At 42.1% G+C, this 16,422-nt stretch overlaps 1 protein-coding gene across 5 annotated transcripts in view; it reads right to left on the bottom strand.

Moving 5' to 3' along the window:
• Positions 1-656: 656 nt before the first annotated feature.
• Positions 657-16,422, bottom strand: part of CHST8 (carbohydrate sulfotransferase 8) — a 495,888-nt gene continuing 480,122 nt past the window's right edge. For 2 of the 5 annotated variants that reach the window (XM_069739218.1, XM_069739217.1), the window contains 2 exons: positions 8,350-8,387; positions 661-3,183 (listed from right to left, as the gene is read on the bottom strand). In XM_069739218.1, coding sequence (XP_069595319.1) covers positions 2,050-3,183; positions 8,350-8,387 — 1,172 coding nt within the window. In that variant the 3' untranslated portion in view covers positions 661-2,049. Of the gene's footprint in view, positions 3,184-8,349; positions 8,388-16,422 lie in introns of all 5 variants that reach the window. The other 3 variants (XM_069739214.1, XM_069739213.1, XM_069739215.1) reach the window with 2 other exon arrangements.

Raw genomic sequence — 16,422 nt, forward strand, 5'->3', positions numbered from 1 at the left:
CCACATTCACACGGGCCCATTCACACAGGTCCATTCACACAGGTGCATTCACACAGGCCCATTCACACGGGTCCATTCACACGGGTCCATTCACACGGGTCCATTCACACGGGCCCATTCACACAGGTCCATTCACACGGGTCCATTCACACAGGTCCATTCACACAGGTCCATTCACACATGCAATTAACACACAGGCCGTTCACACACTTAATTCATATGATACCTGATTGTAAGAGACTTTTCATTATTTGGGGCCTCAATATAGCACCTTACCATTGGTACATTCATCTTCTATTTCTGAATTTTGTATTGATAATATATTTCTGTTTAATTTTAGTCCCGGGATTCTCTGGATGATAATTAATCCCCTCTGTAACATATCTTCTGACTTAATTTCCCTTTTATGTATTTGCTATTAGAGTATTTTTTGTGTTTTTTCATGTCTTCTGATGCTTATTATCTTGTTTTTTTTGTCACATAACTTTGAAAAAGGCCGTGATTGGGCCGAAACGTTGGATTCTGTTACACATTCAATAAAAATTGTTCAATTTGCAAATCTATCCCAATTTGTCCTTTACGAAATTAACTACATTTATTCCTGTACACAGGCTGTAAACTAGAATAAAATGTGTTTAAAAAAAAATCACACCACTCCATAGAAAAATCTAGCCCTTTTATTTTATTTTTAGAAACACTTTTATTTTTTACCAGCAAAAATAAGATCTATACAATAGAGAATCTCAAATATATTCTTTCAATGTCAGAATAGAAAGAACGAGGTTGAGGGAAATCACAAATGTGAATGTCACTTTTAAGTAATTTATCTGATGGGTTTCACCCCCATGATTAACGTGTTTTAGTGCAATCTGGTTGTAGACTGAGGGGATGTTTCCAGGTTCAGGGTTTTAAAGGCAACAAATGTATTGTCAGGTGTACGCCTTTTAAAGGGGTTGGCTGGGGTCGCTCACTTTTGCATCAGAGCTGAGCGTCATCATCGGCACCTCTTATCTCTGCTGCAGACGTGAGCGGCGCGGGGTCTCTAATTTGAGCCCAACAACAGACTTCTGCTTCAAGACTGACGTGAAATTCCAGACTTCATACATTTCCTCTCCAGTCTTTTCTTTACTCATGTCTTTTGTGTGTGATCCATTTGGATCCAAATACCTGAACATGAAAACCCAGATAAAAATATCTGTAAGGTCTTTATAGGACTTGATTATGACTTGTTTAAAGTTCAGGAAAAAAAAATCGGAACGGGTCATCTCTGAACTCCAAGCCTTAGGGTAGTTTCAATTTTATGCAGAGGTATTTTCATGCACATTTTTAAGCCCAAACCAGACATGGATGTAAAAGGAATGAAAACAATTCTTCCCTTTCTGCTGGATTTACTTCTGGTTTAGGCTCAATAATGATGCATCAACACTTTCCCCAACACTGAAGGCGCAGTCAGAAGGCGAGATTGGGGCGCAGTGCACGGACTTGGCTTGTGGCTCTCCTGACCAGAGCATGATAGTTCATGTATTCCTATTATGGGAGAGCCGCCAGCCAGTCCGCGCACTGGTCTCCGATCTTGCTCCGGTTTATCCGGATGTCTGAATGCGCCATAAAAGGGAATCTGTCACCGGGTTTCGCAGAATAATGTAGGACCAGAGAACCTGATTTCAGCGATGTGTCACATACTGGGCTGCTTCAATTTAGCTAAAAACATTTATCTTCTGCATAACCTTGCAACACTCACTGTCAGCTTTCTGTGTACACTGTGCATAGGCAGAAAACTGACAATCAATGGTGGGGGCGGAGTTGGACTACATTGCTCAGGTTTACTAGTCCTCTCAATCACCTTCCAGTGATTTTACCAAAACTACAGCAAGCAGCCCAATAAATGAGACACTGTTGGAATCAGGGTCTCGGTCACCAGATTTTTGCCGCAGCATGATGTGTAGAGACAGATTAAACCACCCTTAATCAGTTCCCATATTGTACCACAATACTGCTTCCTCCCAGTGGACGTTTTCTAGAAAACACATTCCCTCCTTTTACACGTGATCAATACAAATCTTCAAACGGTTTGGAGTAATTGAACATTTGATAATCCATGTAATAGAAATCATAGGTACGCTGTCTTTCCAGCGGGGACAATTGTGCAAAATATTGCTGAGTGATTTTACTAGTGGTCCTTTCCTCATTGGAATGTCTGTCTTTAAAACTGGGAAACGTCAAATTTTCGGGAGCCCCTATGAGGTGTAGAAGAAAATTAGCATCGTCTTCCATGCTCTCAAATTTGCCAATGAAATCGTAGTCTATCAAGCAGGGACTGCAAAGTTTGCTAACGTGGTCCCAATGGATGTCCATGCCCACCGGCCTGTGGACGTCCAGCAGGTATTGGATAAACTCTTTGAACTGCACGCCGGAGCCTGTCCTCAATGCTTCCCTCGTGGCGTTTCGCCTGTATTTAGAAATTATAGCTTTCCCAAACACCGGATGGTAGTAATTATTGGCGTGCTCAAACTTGTCCCGGAAAGCGGAGACCAACCTCTCGAATGGCTGCCGGACAAAGATCATCTTCTTGTACGTGTTAAGACGGTTGAAGATTCCTTTACGGTCAAAACTGTCCAACCTTTTCAAGTAGTTCCCGTAGTGAACGGTGTTATGAGGGATGTCCTTAGTGGAGGAAGCCAAGCCGTTGAGGACCATTAATACCCGTTTCCAGTTGGAGCAACCGGCCTTTGGAACCTCGCAGTAAAGTATCTTGTGCTTGTCTTCTACGAAGATTCGGGAGACGTGATAAGGGGTGATAATCCGCCGGCTGCCGCTCTTGTACTTCAAGCAAATATCGTGCATAAGCTTCTTGCGTTGCCTTTGAACCTCATACAGCTTTCTCCATTTGCCGTTGAGGTCCTCGTAATCCAGGGGCATGAGGTCTACAGCGGAACCGTTCAAGGGCATCAAGATGGGAGTCTCTTTCAATAGGAAATGCTTCCTCTTCTTTAAAATCTTTTTCTCCGCGTATATCGTATTGTCTCGCCGTAGAAAGATGGTCTTTTTGTGCCTGCGACTTGCGCTGTGTAAACTAGCCGGGTGCTGATAAGGCGGATACAGCGGCACGTCTTGGTTTATGTTCAGGAGCTGTTTGGCAGCGGCTTCTATTGAAGTCCCATATTGATTGCTGGATGTACAGTCCTGTGAACAGAATAGAGAATTATTCAGGATTCGGCAGCACAAAAGCTTACAAGACACACAGAAGAGAACATCGCTCATCTTGTCTGACAAATCAAAACATCGCTCCGGCAAGCGGAGTGTCAGGGCGCACAGTGTTATTTGTGTATTCATGATACGGGGCAAACAAATAGATTTTTTTTTTTTCATATGGAACTAAGCAGCTGCTGCCGATGACAAGATATGGAAAGATTACAGAAACAGACCAGAAGCAAAGATCCCCTGCAACAAAGGCTGCCAAAACAGATTATGATATGGAGGTACCCGCACCACTTCAACATTTATTAAATGGGTTTTCTGGAGAAAAATAAAATAGAGGGCCTGTCATTGTCAAGTCAGGAGGCTGGGGGGGATCTGACAATCAGCAGAATAGAGGGGCCATAGCTACACTATACAGCCACATGTACAGAGGAGCTGCTGTGCATTAATGGCCATGGAAAGGGCCACAACGGTTAACTTGTGTTACTGATTGCAGGGGGATTAGACAACCACCATTACCACACTGGTGCGCTATCCTTAAGAGAAGACATCTTTTTTTATTATAAGGGCTTACTCACATCTCAGTTTTTCATGCACAAATGCTCTTTTTTTCCCAAGGAGAGCACTCGTACCTATGACAAGCTATGGGGCTGTTCCAATGTCATGTCAAGATCACAGAGACCTGTATCGGATCCAAATCGGCAATGCAAGTCTATGGCTCCGTGAATAAAATCAGACAGCACTCGGATGCCATCCATGTGCAGTCTGTTTTTCACTGACTGATAGGAGAAAGTGAGCACTTTTTATTTCACATCAGTGAAAAAAAAACAACTTAGGAAACTTTGTTTTTATGATATAGGGAAATAACCAGGATGAAGACTAATTCAGATAATAAAGATCCAACCACAGATTATGTGTAAATCCTTGTTCACATTTGCTTCGGAGGACGCGTGATTTTTACTGGAAGAAATTGTGCAGCCTGCTGAAAAGTAAAACACTGTGAGGGTCGGTGAGGGGCTGGTTGTTTTATTCTGTGTGCGGATTCACCTGTTACAATGGAAAGGGTAAAATCTGCAGAAAAATCAACATGTAACTTGTGTAGATTTTGCTGTGAAAAAATCTCCACCAGATACGCAACGTCCAATGTAGCAGTCTCTCCTTCCAGTGAAGAAACAGATGCACATTGAAAGCAGTGGACTATTTTTTGCTTCCATGTTTGACCAACTTGTGAATATTTATGTACCTAAGTTTCTTTTCTCACTTCACAAAGCTTCAATTTATGATATAAACTGGTAGAGAGGAAATCCTGGTGATTTTTGGGATTCTAAAGCCGTAGTATTAGGAGAGGGTCCACGTCTGAGACCCCACTGATGAGCACGGTGGCAGCGTCACTGCTTTTCCCGGCATAGTAGTCACCCATCTGCTCCTTTCCTCGTCTGTCTCTTTTAGTATATGCCGTGTATTTGCTGTTCTGCCGATCTAGATGCATCGTGTAATGTAAGGCTTTGTGCCCCCCCATAGTGTCTGCTGGCAGATGCTCTTTATATGATTTATTCTATCATGAATCTGATGTCTTCATCGGGTGAATTGTGAACGTGGAGGTCACGAAAATTACATTACTGAAGATATTAAATAAAAAAAAAAAGAAAAGAGCAAGATTGGAAAATTGTCCAACACGATAGCTCGGCATAACCACATTTTTCTTTGCAGGTCTGTAATATGAAGACTGATCTTTTCTGTGTGACCCTCGTGTCGCCCTCACCAGAGTAGGCTTTTAACTTGCTCTATTCTGCTGGATACGTGCTGCGCTCTCCAGCCGCGTACTAAGTGATAACGCGGGCGAGGATTCGTGGCCTGCAGAGCCGTGCACCTTCTCAAGGTTTAAGTCTTTGATCTGGCAATCCAGTTATCTCCGCAGCTGCTTTCTATATGTCAGTGGAAGAGGGTGGTGGCTTGGGGGTCCGGGTCACCTTTGCGTGTGCAAACCTTTAGTCTGGACACAATTCTGGTAGGGGGGGTCACAAGACCGTTTTCTAAACATCCAAGAAAAATGGTCTGATATATATATTTTTTTCTGAGCGTTTGATCAGAGTGATATCAGCTTTTCTTGGAAAATTTTCTCCAACCACACTTGGCTATAATTAGAGTGAGGTCTGTTTTTTTTTCACGGACCCCTAGACTTGCATTGTTGATAATTTTGACTCTTACATCAAAATCGGACATATCTCCAATTTTTCCTGAGGACCACTTTGTCTGAGGAAAAAAATCAGATAAAGTGCACAACCCTGTATTAGAGCATAAGTGCAATTGCTATTCATGTGTGGTGCCAATATGCAGGTTGGCATCAATGGCAGCCTGAATTATGCTCTCATATTCCCCGGAGCTCTGGCCTTGTAAATCGCAGGGTTTTACTGCTATTTATGCTCCTGATATTTTATAAAAAGGAAAAAATCACTTCTGAAGCCACCGGGATTAGATGGGTTAATGGCGGCCCGATGTCTCCTTCTGGACTGTCTGTCCACACTGGAGCATCTGCTGCACAGTTCAGTATGGAGAAAAGTCTTGGAGATGACAATTGCTGTGATAAGAGATGGCTGTGCGCCAGCTGGGCCGAGACTCGGCTGATGTCTACAGAAATCTGTTATCATGCAAAATAAGCCGTTGTGTTCAGATCTGAGCTGGTAGAGGCGGACAATGGAGCGCTGACGCTCCAAGAACAATAACACGGAAAAAGCAGAAACAGGCAGGAGCCGCTGTATCCGCCAAAGGATGGAGCTACTGGCCTACATGCAAAATGTGCACCAAGGATATTCCCGCACATAAACGTCTTACTGTCCCCTTATGTAACAGTAAGGCCTGGGTCACATGTGCACTAGTCATCCCATTGTCATGGGTCCAGTTATCCATAGACTTCAATGTAAAAAAAAGATCGGATGGCAATATCTACAAATCCAATAACTGACTGCAGCTGGATATGAATCAGTGTATGATTACTGGACGTGAACGCGGCCTTAGACTGATGAGGACTGGGATGTGTGCTGCGTTATACTCCAGAGCTGCATCAGTACAGGAAACAATGTAAGGCTACGTTCACATTAGCGTTTTGCGCGGTTGCGTCGGGCGCAGCCGCGGCGACGCATGCGTCATGCGCCCCTATATTTAACATGGGGGGCGCATGGACATGCGTTGTGCCACGTTTTGCGAAGCATGCGTTTTTTTTCCCGCAAGCGTGGGGCGCAGAAAACGCAGCAAGTTGCATTTTTTTTTCGTCCAAATTTCGGCAAAAAAGGACGCATGCGTCGCAAAACGCTGCGTTTTAGCGTGCGTTTTGTTTGTGTTGTGCGTTGCGTCTCCGACGCAACATCACACAATGCAAATGTGAACGTAACCTAACAAATGCACATAGTGTCTCCCCGAGAATAATGAGTGCAGCTCTGGGGTATAATACAGGAGGTAACGCAGGATCAGTAATGTAATGTATGTACACAGTGACTGCACCAGCAGAATAGTGAGAGCAGCTCTGGGGTATTATAAAGGATGTAACTCAGGATCAGTAATGTAATGTATGTACACAGTGACTGCACCAGCAGAATAGTGAGTGCAGCTCTGGGGTATAATACAGGATGTAACTCAGGATCAGTAATGTAATGTATGTACACAGTGACTGCACCAGCAGAATAGTGAGTGCAGCTCTAGAGTATAATACAGGATATAACTCAGAATAAGTAATGTATGTACACAGTGACTGCACCAGCAGAATAGTGAGTGCAGCTCTGGGGTATAATACAGGATGTAACGCAGGATCAGTAATGTAATGTATGTACACAGTGACTGCACCAGCAGAATAGTGAGTGCAGCTCTGGAGTATTATAAAGGATGTAACTCAGGATCAGTAATGTATGTACACAGTGACTGCACCAGCAGAATAGTGAGTGCAGCTCTGGAGTATAATACAGGATGTAACTCAGGATCAGTAATGTATGTATGTACACAGTGACTGCACCAGCAGAATAGTGAGTGCAGCTCTGGGGTATAATACAGGATGTAACTCAGGATCAGTAATGTAATGTATGTACACAGTGACTGCACCAGCAGAATAGTGAGTGCAGCTCTGGGGTATAATACAGGATGTAACTCAGCATCAGTAATGTAATGTATGTACACAGTGACTGCACCAGCAGAATAGTGAGTGCAGCTCTGGAGTATAATACAGGATGTAACTCAGGATCAGTAATGTATGTATGTACACAGTGACTGCACCAGCAGAATAGTGAGTGCAGCTCTGGGGTATAATACAGGATGTAACTCAGGATCAGTAATGTAATGTATGTACACAGTGACTGCACCAGCAGAATAGTGAGTGCAGCTCTGGGGTATAATACAGGATGTAACTCAGCATCAGTAATGTAATGTATGTACACAGTGACTGCACCAGCAGAATAGTGAGTGCAGCTCTGGGGTATAATACAGGATGTAACTCAGGATCAGTAATGTAATGTATGTACACAGTGACTGCACCAGCAGAATAGTGAGTGCAGCTATGGAGAATAATAGAGTTCAGGATCAGTAATGTAATGAGTGTACACAGTGACTCAAACATGTATGTAGATTAATGCATTTTGATAAAAGAATAAAACGCAGAACGCTAGAAATCTTTCATTAATATCAATGTTAATTTAGCCGCCCTGATCCACATGGTATGAATGTAATTGCTGTAACCTGGGAAGCAGCTCTGGTCTTTTTCCTGCACTGACGCCTCCATTATTATACATGTAAAAATGCAGCCATATTTTATTATTCCTTTAAACTCTGCGCTATCACGAATAATCAGTAGTTTATTTCAGAAGTTTGTATTTCAGCCACTAGATGGAGCAGTGTTTCTTCCACAAACTTTAATAATCCCGTCCAACCTCCAAAAAATGCATTTGCAAATCAAAGTAGTTCGTCATTCTTTCAGGAATGTAAAATCCCCCTGTGCTTATTTTTAAAACTGAAAACAACAGTTTATAAACCCTGGAACAGCGGCGATATAAACCAGCGGCAGAATGACTGATAAATCCATTCTATTGGCTGAAATGAATTACCGAGAACACCATACGCTGCCCTAACACAGACAATTCATCACCGCAGAGTATAACACATCAGACATACCTTTTTGGATTGGTGTAATGCAAATTCAAACTTTACGCCTGTAAATGAAAGATATAGAAGAAATTAATCTCATTATATATATATTTTTTTTCGTATTATTATTTAATTCTCTCAAGTGGTTAATTGATAATCTGCATTTTAGCCTGGATAGAAAGCAAATAATGCAGAAAAACAGAAAACATTACCAAGGCTGAAATGAGTGGCCCTCTAGGTAGCCCACCACAAAATATATGTATATATATATTCTCATTTTAGTAAGTGATGACAAGGAGAAATTACGTTATGATTGTTAAAAAAAAAATAAAAATAAATAATAATAATTAAAATTGCTTATTTTTCTAATTTTGTACAACCTCATTAAGACTGACTCATCAATTACTGGGCAAGTCATGTACTCATCATCGTCATTGTGTGGAGGGAGACAGGGGCTATGGTCTATGGTATTTAAGAGCGCCAGACCCATATTCATTGTTCTATAAAAAAAAATAAATAAAGAAATATAAAATAAAAGAGACGACAATGTAAACCATGAGCACAGTCCCAGCAATTCCTATAAATATGATCCAAAATCAAATTAAGCAAACCGACCGCGAGCTGCGGAGAATATTTGTATTTTCATGTCATTAATTTTATGACAGCAGTGGGCTCAGCTGCAAGGACCGAACATTTACATTCATTGTCAGGAATATCAACATGTGCAAGATGGACATTTACATATGTAAATATGCATTATATCACCAAATGGCTAAATGGATTAAAGGGAAAACTGAGCAAACGCCGCGTTCTGGGGGAAGAAGACGAAATCAGTCTTCAAGATTAAAAGGCACCTGAGTATTCGCAGTGCAGCGTCCATATGGTGTACGGGCCAGGAAGGCTGCGCTATACACATCCATTCCACAGAGGGAAAAGTGTGGTTGTGTTGGCCTCTATTGGGTCAATATACATGGAAAAGCACAGCAGACTTTATTCTATGAAAAATACGTCTACACTCCCCTAAATGATTACACCCATCCAAGGGGTCCCAGTCCAAGCTATTAATGAAGAGACCATGCATATGGATTGTACGACCCCTCTCCCAATTTTTTCAAGTATAGATTGACCCCTACATGTCCAACTCTGGAACAAAATCGTGGGCCACAGCCCAAACATGACAGACACCATTCCCAACAGCCCGGGGTTTCATTATCTGAAATTATATTTATTGATTTAGAGGGAATGTGTATTTTTAGAAAGGGAATAATAAGAGGAGATAGTCTATGTAATTGTTATTATTAATTTATATAGCACCATTGATTCCATGTTGCTGTACATGAGAAATGCTTGCAGGATCTGACTACACTCCTTGTTTGTAGTCTGTAGCCATGGAAACCTAAGGGTCTGTAGAGGAGCTGCATACGGTCCCGATAGTGTAAATTGTTCTATTTTTCCTTTTATGTTATTTGCACTTTTAAAGTAAAAAAGCAGCATGTACTCTATGTAAGGTCGAATTGGAGCCTGGCCCAGGGAGAAATGGGGAAAAAAAAACTGTGTCCCACTTATATCCAGGTGATTAAATAAAAGAGTGAATATTTTTTCCAAGACCTCAACAATCCAGCATTTGCTGGTGCTCTCCACCATCTTTATACACATCGTATCCCCTCCCGGAGCACAGATTGCAAAAAAAAAAAAAAAAGGGGTGAAAGTCAGAGAAAGTGCTGCTGTAAAGAATTCATCACCTCGTGTAACATGGTAAGATCATCATTTCCTCGGTGCATATTCGCAGGGACACCATAAATTACCACTTCTCCTTTGCTCCCTGTGATCAGATTACCTCACATGGAAAATGAGGCAAAATGTATTTTTAGCCGAGCAGAGACGCAGCAGTTCCACCAGGGAATAACCGCCTCAGTGTCCGTCGCCTGTGATTTGTGAGCCGAATCCTTGTGTTCATTGTGAACAGTGGAAATGGAGACTTTATAGAGAATCTCTGAGGCCAAAGAGAAGACGCAGCTGTGGGATGGACACCAGGAAGGGGGATGGAGAAAAGCTAACGGACCACAGGCGGATATAGTGTTCGGGGCCTATTCACATCCTGCACCTCAAGTGTCCGTATCATTATTCTGTACCCCAAGTGTCAGTGTCGTGTACCCCAAGTGTCAGTGTCGTGTACCCCAAGTGTCAGTGTCATGTAACCCAAGTGTCATGTACCCCAAGTGTCAGTGTCATGTACACCAAGTGTCAGTGTCATTATTCTGATCCCCAAGTGTCAGTGTCATTATTCTGATCCCCAAGTGTCAGTGTCCTGTACCCCAAGTGTCATGTACCCCAAGTGTCAGTGTCGTGTACCCCAAGTGTCAGTGTCGTGTACCCCAAGTGTCAGTGTCATATACCCCAAGTGTCAGTGTCCTGTACCCCAAGTGTCAGTGTCGTGTACCCCAAGTGTCAGTGTCGTGTACCCCAAGTGTCAGTGTCGTGTACCCCAAGTGTCAGTGTCGTGTACCCCAAGTGTCAGTGTCGTGTACCCCAAGTGTCAGTGTCGTGTACCCCAAGTGTCAGTGTCGTGTACCCCAAGTGTCAGTGTCGTGTACCCCAAGTGTCAGTGTCGTGTACCCCAAGTGTCAGTGTCGTGTACCCCAAGTGTCAGTGTCATATACCCCAAGTGTCAGTGTCATGTACCCCAAGTGTCAGTGTCGTGTACCCCAAGTGTCAGTGTCATGTACCCCAAGTGTCATGTACCCCAAGTGTCAGTGTCATGTACCCCAAGTGTCAGTCATGTACTCCAAGTGTCAGTGTCATGTACCCCAAGTGTCATGTACCCCAAGTGTCATGTACCCCAAGTGTCATGTACCCCAAGTGTCATGTACCCCAAGTGTCAGTGTCATGTACCCCAAGTGTCAGTGTCATGTACCTCAAGTGTCAGTGTCATGTACACCAAGTGTCAGTGTCATTATTCTGTTCCCCAAGTGTCAGTGTCATGTACCCCAAGTGTCAGTGTCATGTACCCCAAGTGTCATGTACCCCAAGTGTCATGTACCCCAAGTGTCAGTGTCATGTATCCCAAGTGTCAGTGTCATTATTCTGTTCCCCAAGTGTCAGTGTCATGTACCCCAAGTGTCAGTGTCATTATTCTGTTCCCCAAGTGTCAGTGTCATGTACCCCAAGTGTCATGTACCCCAAGTGTCAGTGTCATGTACCCCAAGTGTCAGTGTCATGTACACCAAGTGTCAGTGTCATTATTCTGTTCCCCAAGTGTCAGTGTCATGTATCCCAAGTGTCAGTGTCATGTACCCCAAGTGTCAGTGTCATTATTCTGTTCCCCAAGTGTCAGTGTCATGTACCCCAAGTGTCAGTGTCATATACCCCAAGTGTCCGTATCATTATTCTGTTCCCCAAATGTCAGTGTCATGTACACCAAGTGCCAGCGTGTCATTATTCCATACACATTATTAACCTAAGTGAATCATACAATGGGGAAATAAGTATTTGATACGCTGCCGATTTTGCAAGTTTTCCCCCTAAATAGAATGGTGATTTCTGTAATTTTTATCGTAGGTACACTTCACCTGTGAGAGACAGAATCTAAAAATAAAAGAAAAAACTGAAAATCACATTGTATGAGTTTTACATAATTAAATGGCATTTTATTGCATGAAATAAGTATTTGATCACCGACCGACCAGCAAGGATTCTGGTCTCTGTTAGTTTTTCTTTAAAGGGAACCTGTCACCAGGTTTGGCCAGTAAGAGATAGGGCCATCACCTTTCAGGGCTGGTATACATCATTCTATAATGGTTTACGGCTGGGTAATAGACATTTGGGGGATTCAGAGACATATTAAAACCCCTGCTTGAGAATTGTAAGTGTCGGGCTTTGTGCAGCACTATGCTGTAATTCTGTAGGAAGGGACAATCACGTCCTCAGTCGCTCTGCGGACGGCGCTAATTGTCCCGTGTCTTCCGTGCAGACCAGTGTCGGGCTGTATTGTTCCCATGTCTGGAGCACACGGAGCCCTTGATTGGAGAGCGCTCTTCAGTAAATCATTAGACAGACAGCGTCCAAATATTTCCTCTTCCTCCAGCCAGCGAGTGCTGAGCAGAGACGGGTCACCTCGGGTCACCGGCGACCTTCTCAATAATGGCTGAACTCATGGACCTCCTCTAATCAAACCCCAGAATCCTTGATATCCGCAGCAGCCATATCCTTGAGATGGCGCACGACGTATTGTAAATCAGATCATGAGCCGCACAGAAGTGCCCCCGCCGGGCACGGGGAAGCTGCCATAGCAATTATATCCCACCCGCAAACTCACAGTGATTTAATAGGGGGACGGCGGAGTAATGTCACTTGACTTCAGTAACGGGAAGCGGAGACGTCTAATTATGGATGTATAAACATTAGTTTACAAGAAGGATGGGAGCAGTTGTCCATAGAAGCCAATTATTGCAGTCTATTTATGTAAAATGACAGCTGGGATCTAATTAGTGGCTAAGAGCAATGAAATATGTGCTTTGGGTTATATTAATGTGAGAACCCTGGGCATCAGACCCCCCTACTATGTGTGTCTTCAGTACAAGAGGTACAAGGGCCACTACCCCCTCCAGTTACGAGAATCTATTGGACTTCCAAAGGGCTTATATATTCTTCTTGCACAGGGGCCTCTCCTGTTCGAGTCCGCAGCGGGCCCTTTAGGGCCACCCTCATACAACAGGACTACCATCTTTCCAACCTCCATAGAACTGATCCCCAACCACTGACTCGCCAGTAAAACTATAATGGTCATCATGCCAGCTGGTGCCTGTGAGGGCATGATGGGAGTTGTAGTTTTTGCAGCAGCTGGCATTACATCTGTCTCCAGACTTGCTAGTAGTCACATGTAGTGATAGTGAATGGGTCACATTCGTGGTCAGTTGTGTGCCACTTATTGCGGTCATACACCTCATCTTTTTCTCACAAAGGAACTATTTTCATTCTGTAGTAATGTGGGTAGGGAACATATTAATCCCTATTAATGAAATGGACAACATAGAAGTGGATTGTATTTATGGTATATGCAATATATATAACTCCCGGAACGAGAGGTACAGCCTGAAGCCCCAAGATCCAGGCCCTACATGATTTGGGCAGATTCCTCCAGTAGGCACAGATGCCGTGTGTCTGATCTTATTCCCACCTCACACAAGGAGAAGCGTTTTTAGATGAAGGGCTTTAAATTTCCCTCCTACCTGAATCTCCCCGGGGAACCTTTGCTTTTGGCTTCACTCATTTTCATGGCTTTTTCTACCACAACAGTTGTTCCATTAATATAATATTCGTCCTCACGTCAGGGAGCAGAGTACAAGCTTTCGGAAAGGTGGCCAGTGTAAATTATTTTTACGACCAAGTCACCCAGTAATTAGAACATAATATAACATTTGCACGTTTGGTATTTGCAGGGAAAAACCCATTTCTTTGAGCAAACAGAACTCGCTAAAGGACAATTCCCACAGATCTGGATAGGAAATGTCACCGAGCGAGCAGGACAATGGCACAAATAGGAAGATACATTGTGCAGAATGAATGAGTCAGGTGTTCCGTAAGATACAAACTATACAAAATACATCACAAGTAAGGGTGTATAATAGGAAGATAGCACTGGAGAGGTCATTGTGCAGGCATTCAGGGAGGTCAAGCTAAGCAATATGTTGTAAGGAAACAAACTCTCACAAAAAAGGCAAAAGTAATAGTCAAACCTAGTCACGTAGACATAGGGGGTCTTTATGCCATAACAGCCCTATCTATACCCCATAACCAAATCGCAGAGGAGCTGATGAGAGTCAGAATCCTAATCTAATCTCATAACACCCTGAAGCAAGATCAATAAACTTCTGCTGAACAGTGGCCGACCAGGACCTTGGACAGCGTCTGCCGAATACATCATTCTACCAGTCACACTTTCCTGCCCCTCTCCAGTTTCTTCCTATCTCTGCCTGACATTTCTGTACACAGGACACCATAAGAGGGGACTGTAAATATGATATTCGTTATGACATAATTAATTGCTAAATGACTTTCCCAGCAATTCTCAAATATGCTACATGAGCCGAAAAGCAATTCAGAACTGTGTTAATAGTGATGTAATTTGTGCGTCCAGCAGCTAATTATCAATAAGAACAGCTCTCCAGAGAGGACAGTACCCAAACCGATGCACTGCTGCCCCCCGAGCGTCAGCACAGAGGGGACACAACATGCCCACTGGGTCAGAAGATAGAGAGGCAGATTACGGGGGACACATCAAACCCATATGATACACTTATTAGAAAGAGTGTAGACTACATGCACAGCAATTAATTTCTTCCTAGGGATCAGCAATTTCATATAGTATAATTATCAAAACTAATCTAAAACCCCTGCCGCCTATCCGTGCACCTTCATATACTTCTATTACAGTTGTAGTTTTGAATGTAACTACAATACTGCACTATATACACTGCATGGGAGGCAGATTACCGTAATAGTAATTATATTCAAGGCAGTATTGTACTAGTTATATTCTTGTACATAGAGGGCAGTATTATAGTAGTTATATTCTTGCACATAGGAGCAGTATTATAGTAGTTACATTCTTGTACATAGGAGTAGTATTATAGTAGTTATATTCTTGTACATAGGGAGCAGTATTATAGTAGTTATATTCCTGTATATAGCAGTATTATAGTAGTTATATTGTTGTACATAGGGGTAGTATTATAGTAGTTATATTCTTGTACATAGGGAGCAGTATTATAGTAGTTATATTCTTGTACATAGGAGCAGTATTATAGTAGTTATATTCTTGTACATAGGGGCAGTATTATAGTAGTTATATTATTGTACATAGGAGCAGTATTATAGTAGTTATATTCTTGTACATAGGGAGCAGTATTACAGTAGTTATATTCTTGTACATAGGAGCAGTATTATGGTAGTTATATTCTTGTACATAGGAGCAGTATTATAGTAGTTATATTCTTGCACATAGGAGTAGTATTACATTAGTTATATTATTGTACATGGGAGCAGTATTATAATAGTATTATAGTAGTTATATTCTTGTACAAATGAACAGTATTATAGCAGTTATATTCTTGTACTTAGGGAGCAGTATTATAGTAGTTATATTATTGTACAAATGAACAGTATTATAGCAGTTATATTCTTGTACTTAGGGAGCAGTATTATAGTAGTTATATTCTTGTACATAGGGAGCAGTATTATGGTAGTTATATTCTTGTACATAGGAGCAGTATCACAGTAGTTATATTCTTGCACATAGGAGTAGTATTACAGTAGTTATATTATTGCACACGGGAGCAGTATTATAGTAGTTATAGTCTTGTACATAGGGGTAGTATTATAGTAGCTATATTCTTGTACATAGGGAGCAGTATTATGGTAGTTATATTCTTGTACATAGGGGGCAGTATTATAGTAGTTATATTCTTGTACATAGGGGGCAGTATTATAGTAGTTATATTATGTACATAGGAGCAGTATTACAGTACTTATAATCTTGCACATAGGAGCAGTATTACAGTAGTTATATTCTTGTACATAGGAGCAGTATTACAGTAGTTATATTCTTGTACATAGGAGCAGTATTATAGTAGTTATATTCTTGTAGATAGGAGCAGTATTATAGTAAAGAAAAAGCAACGAAGATCAGCTCACCTCCTCTCAGGCCCAGCGCACGGATCATGCAGTGCAGCAAGTAGTTTGAAGAAAAAGCAGAAGTCCAGCGCGGGTGATGTCTGTAAAAAATATCTTTTATTCCATATTCGTTAAAAGCACATAAATCCAAAGTCCATCTTCATATCCATAGACACAAAAACGGGTGATTCATACCAGTGACAGTCACAGGCTTAAAGTGCATTAAAATCACGACCGTTGAAACGCGTATGATTTTAATGCACTTTAAGCCTGTCACTGTCACTGGTATGAATCACCCGTTTTTGTGTCTATGGATATGAAGATGGACTTTGGATTTATGTGCTTTTAACGAATATGGAATAAAAGGTATTTTTTACGGACATCACCCGCGCTGGACTTCTGCTTTTTCTTCAGTATTATAGTAGTTAT

Source organism: Ranitomeya imitator, chromosome 9, assembly GCF_032444005.1.
Source record: "Ranitomeya imitator isolate aRanImi1 chromosome 9, aRanImi1.pri, whole genome shotgun sequence".
Taxonomy (NCBI): Eukaryota; Metazoa; Chordata; class Amphibia; order Anura; family Dendrobatidae; genus Ranitomeya; species Ranitomeya imitator.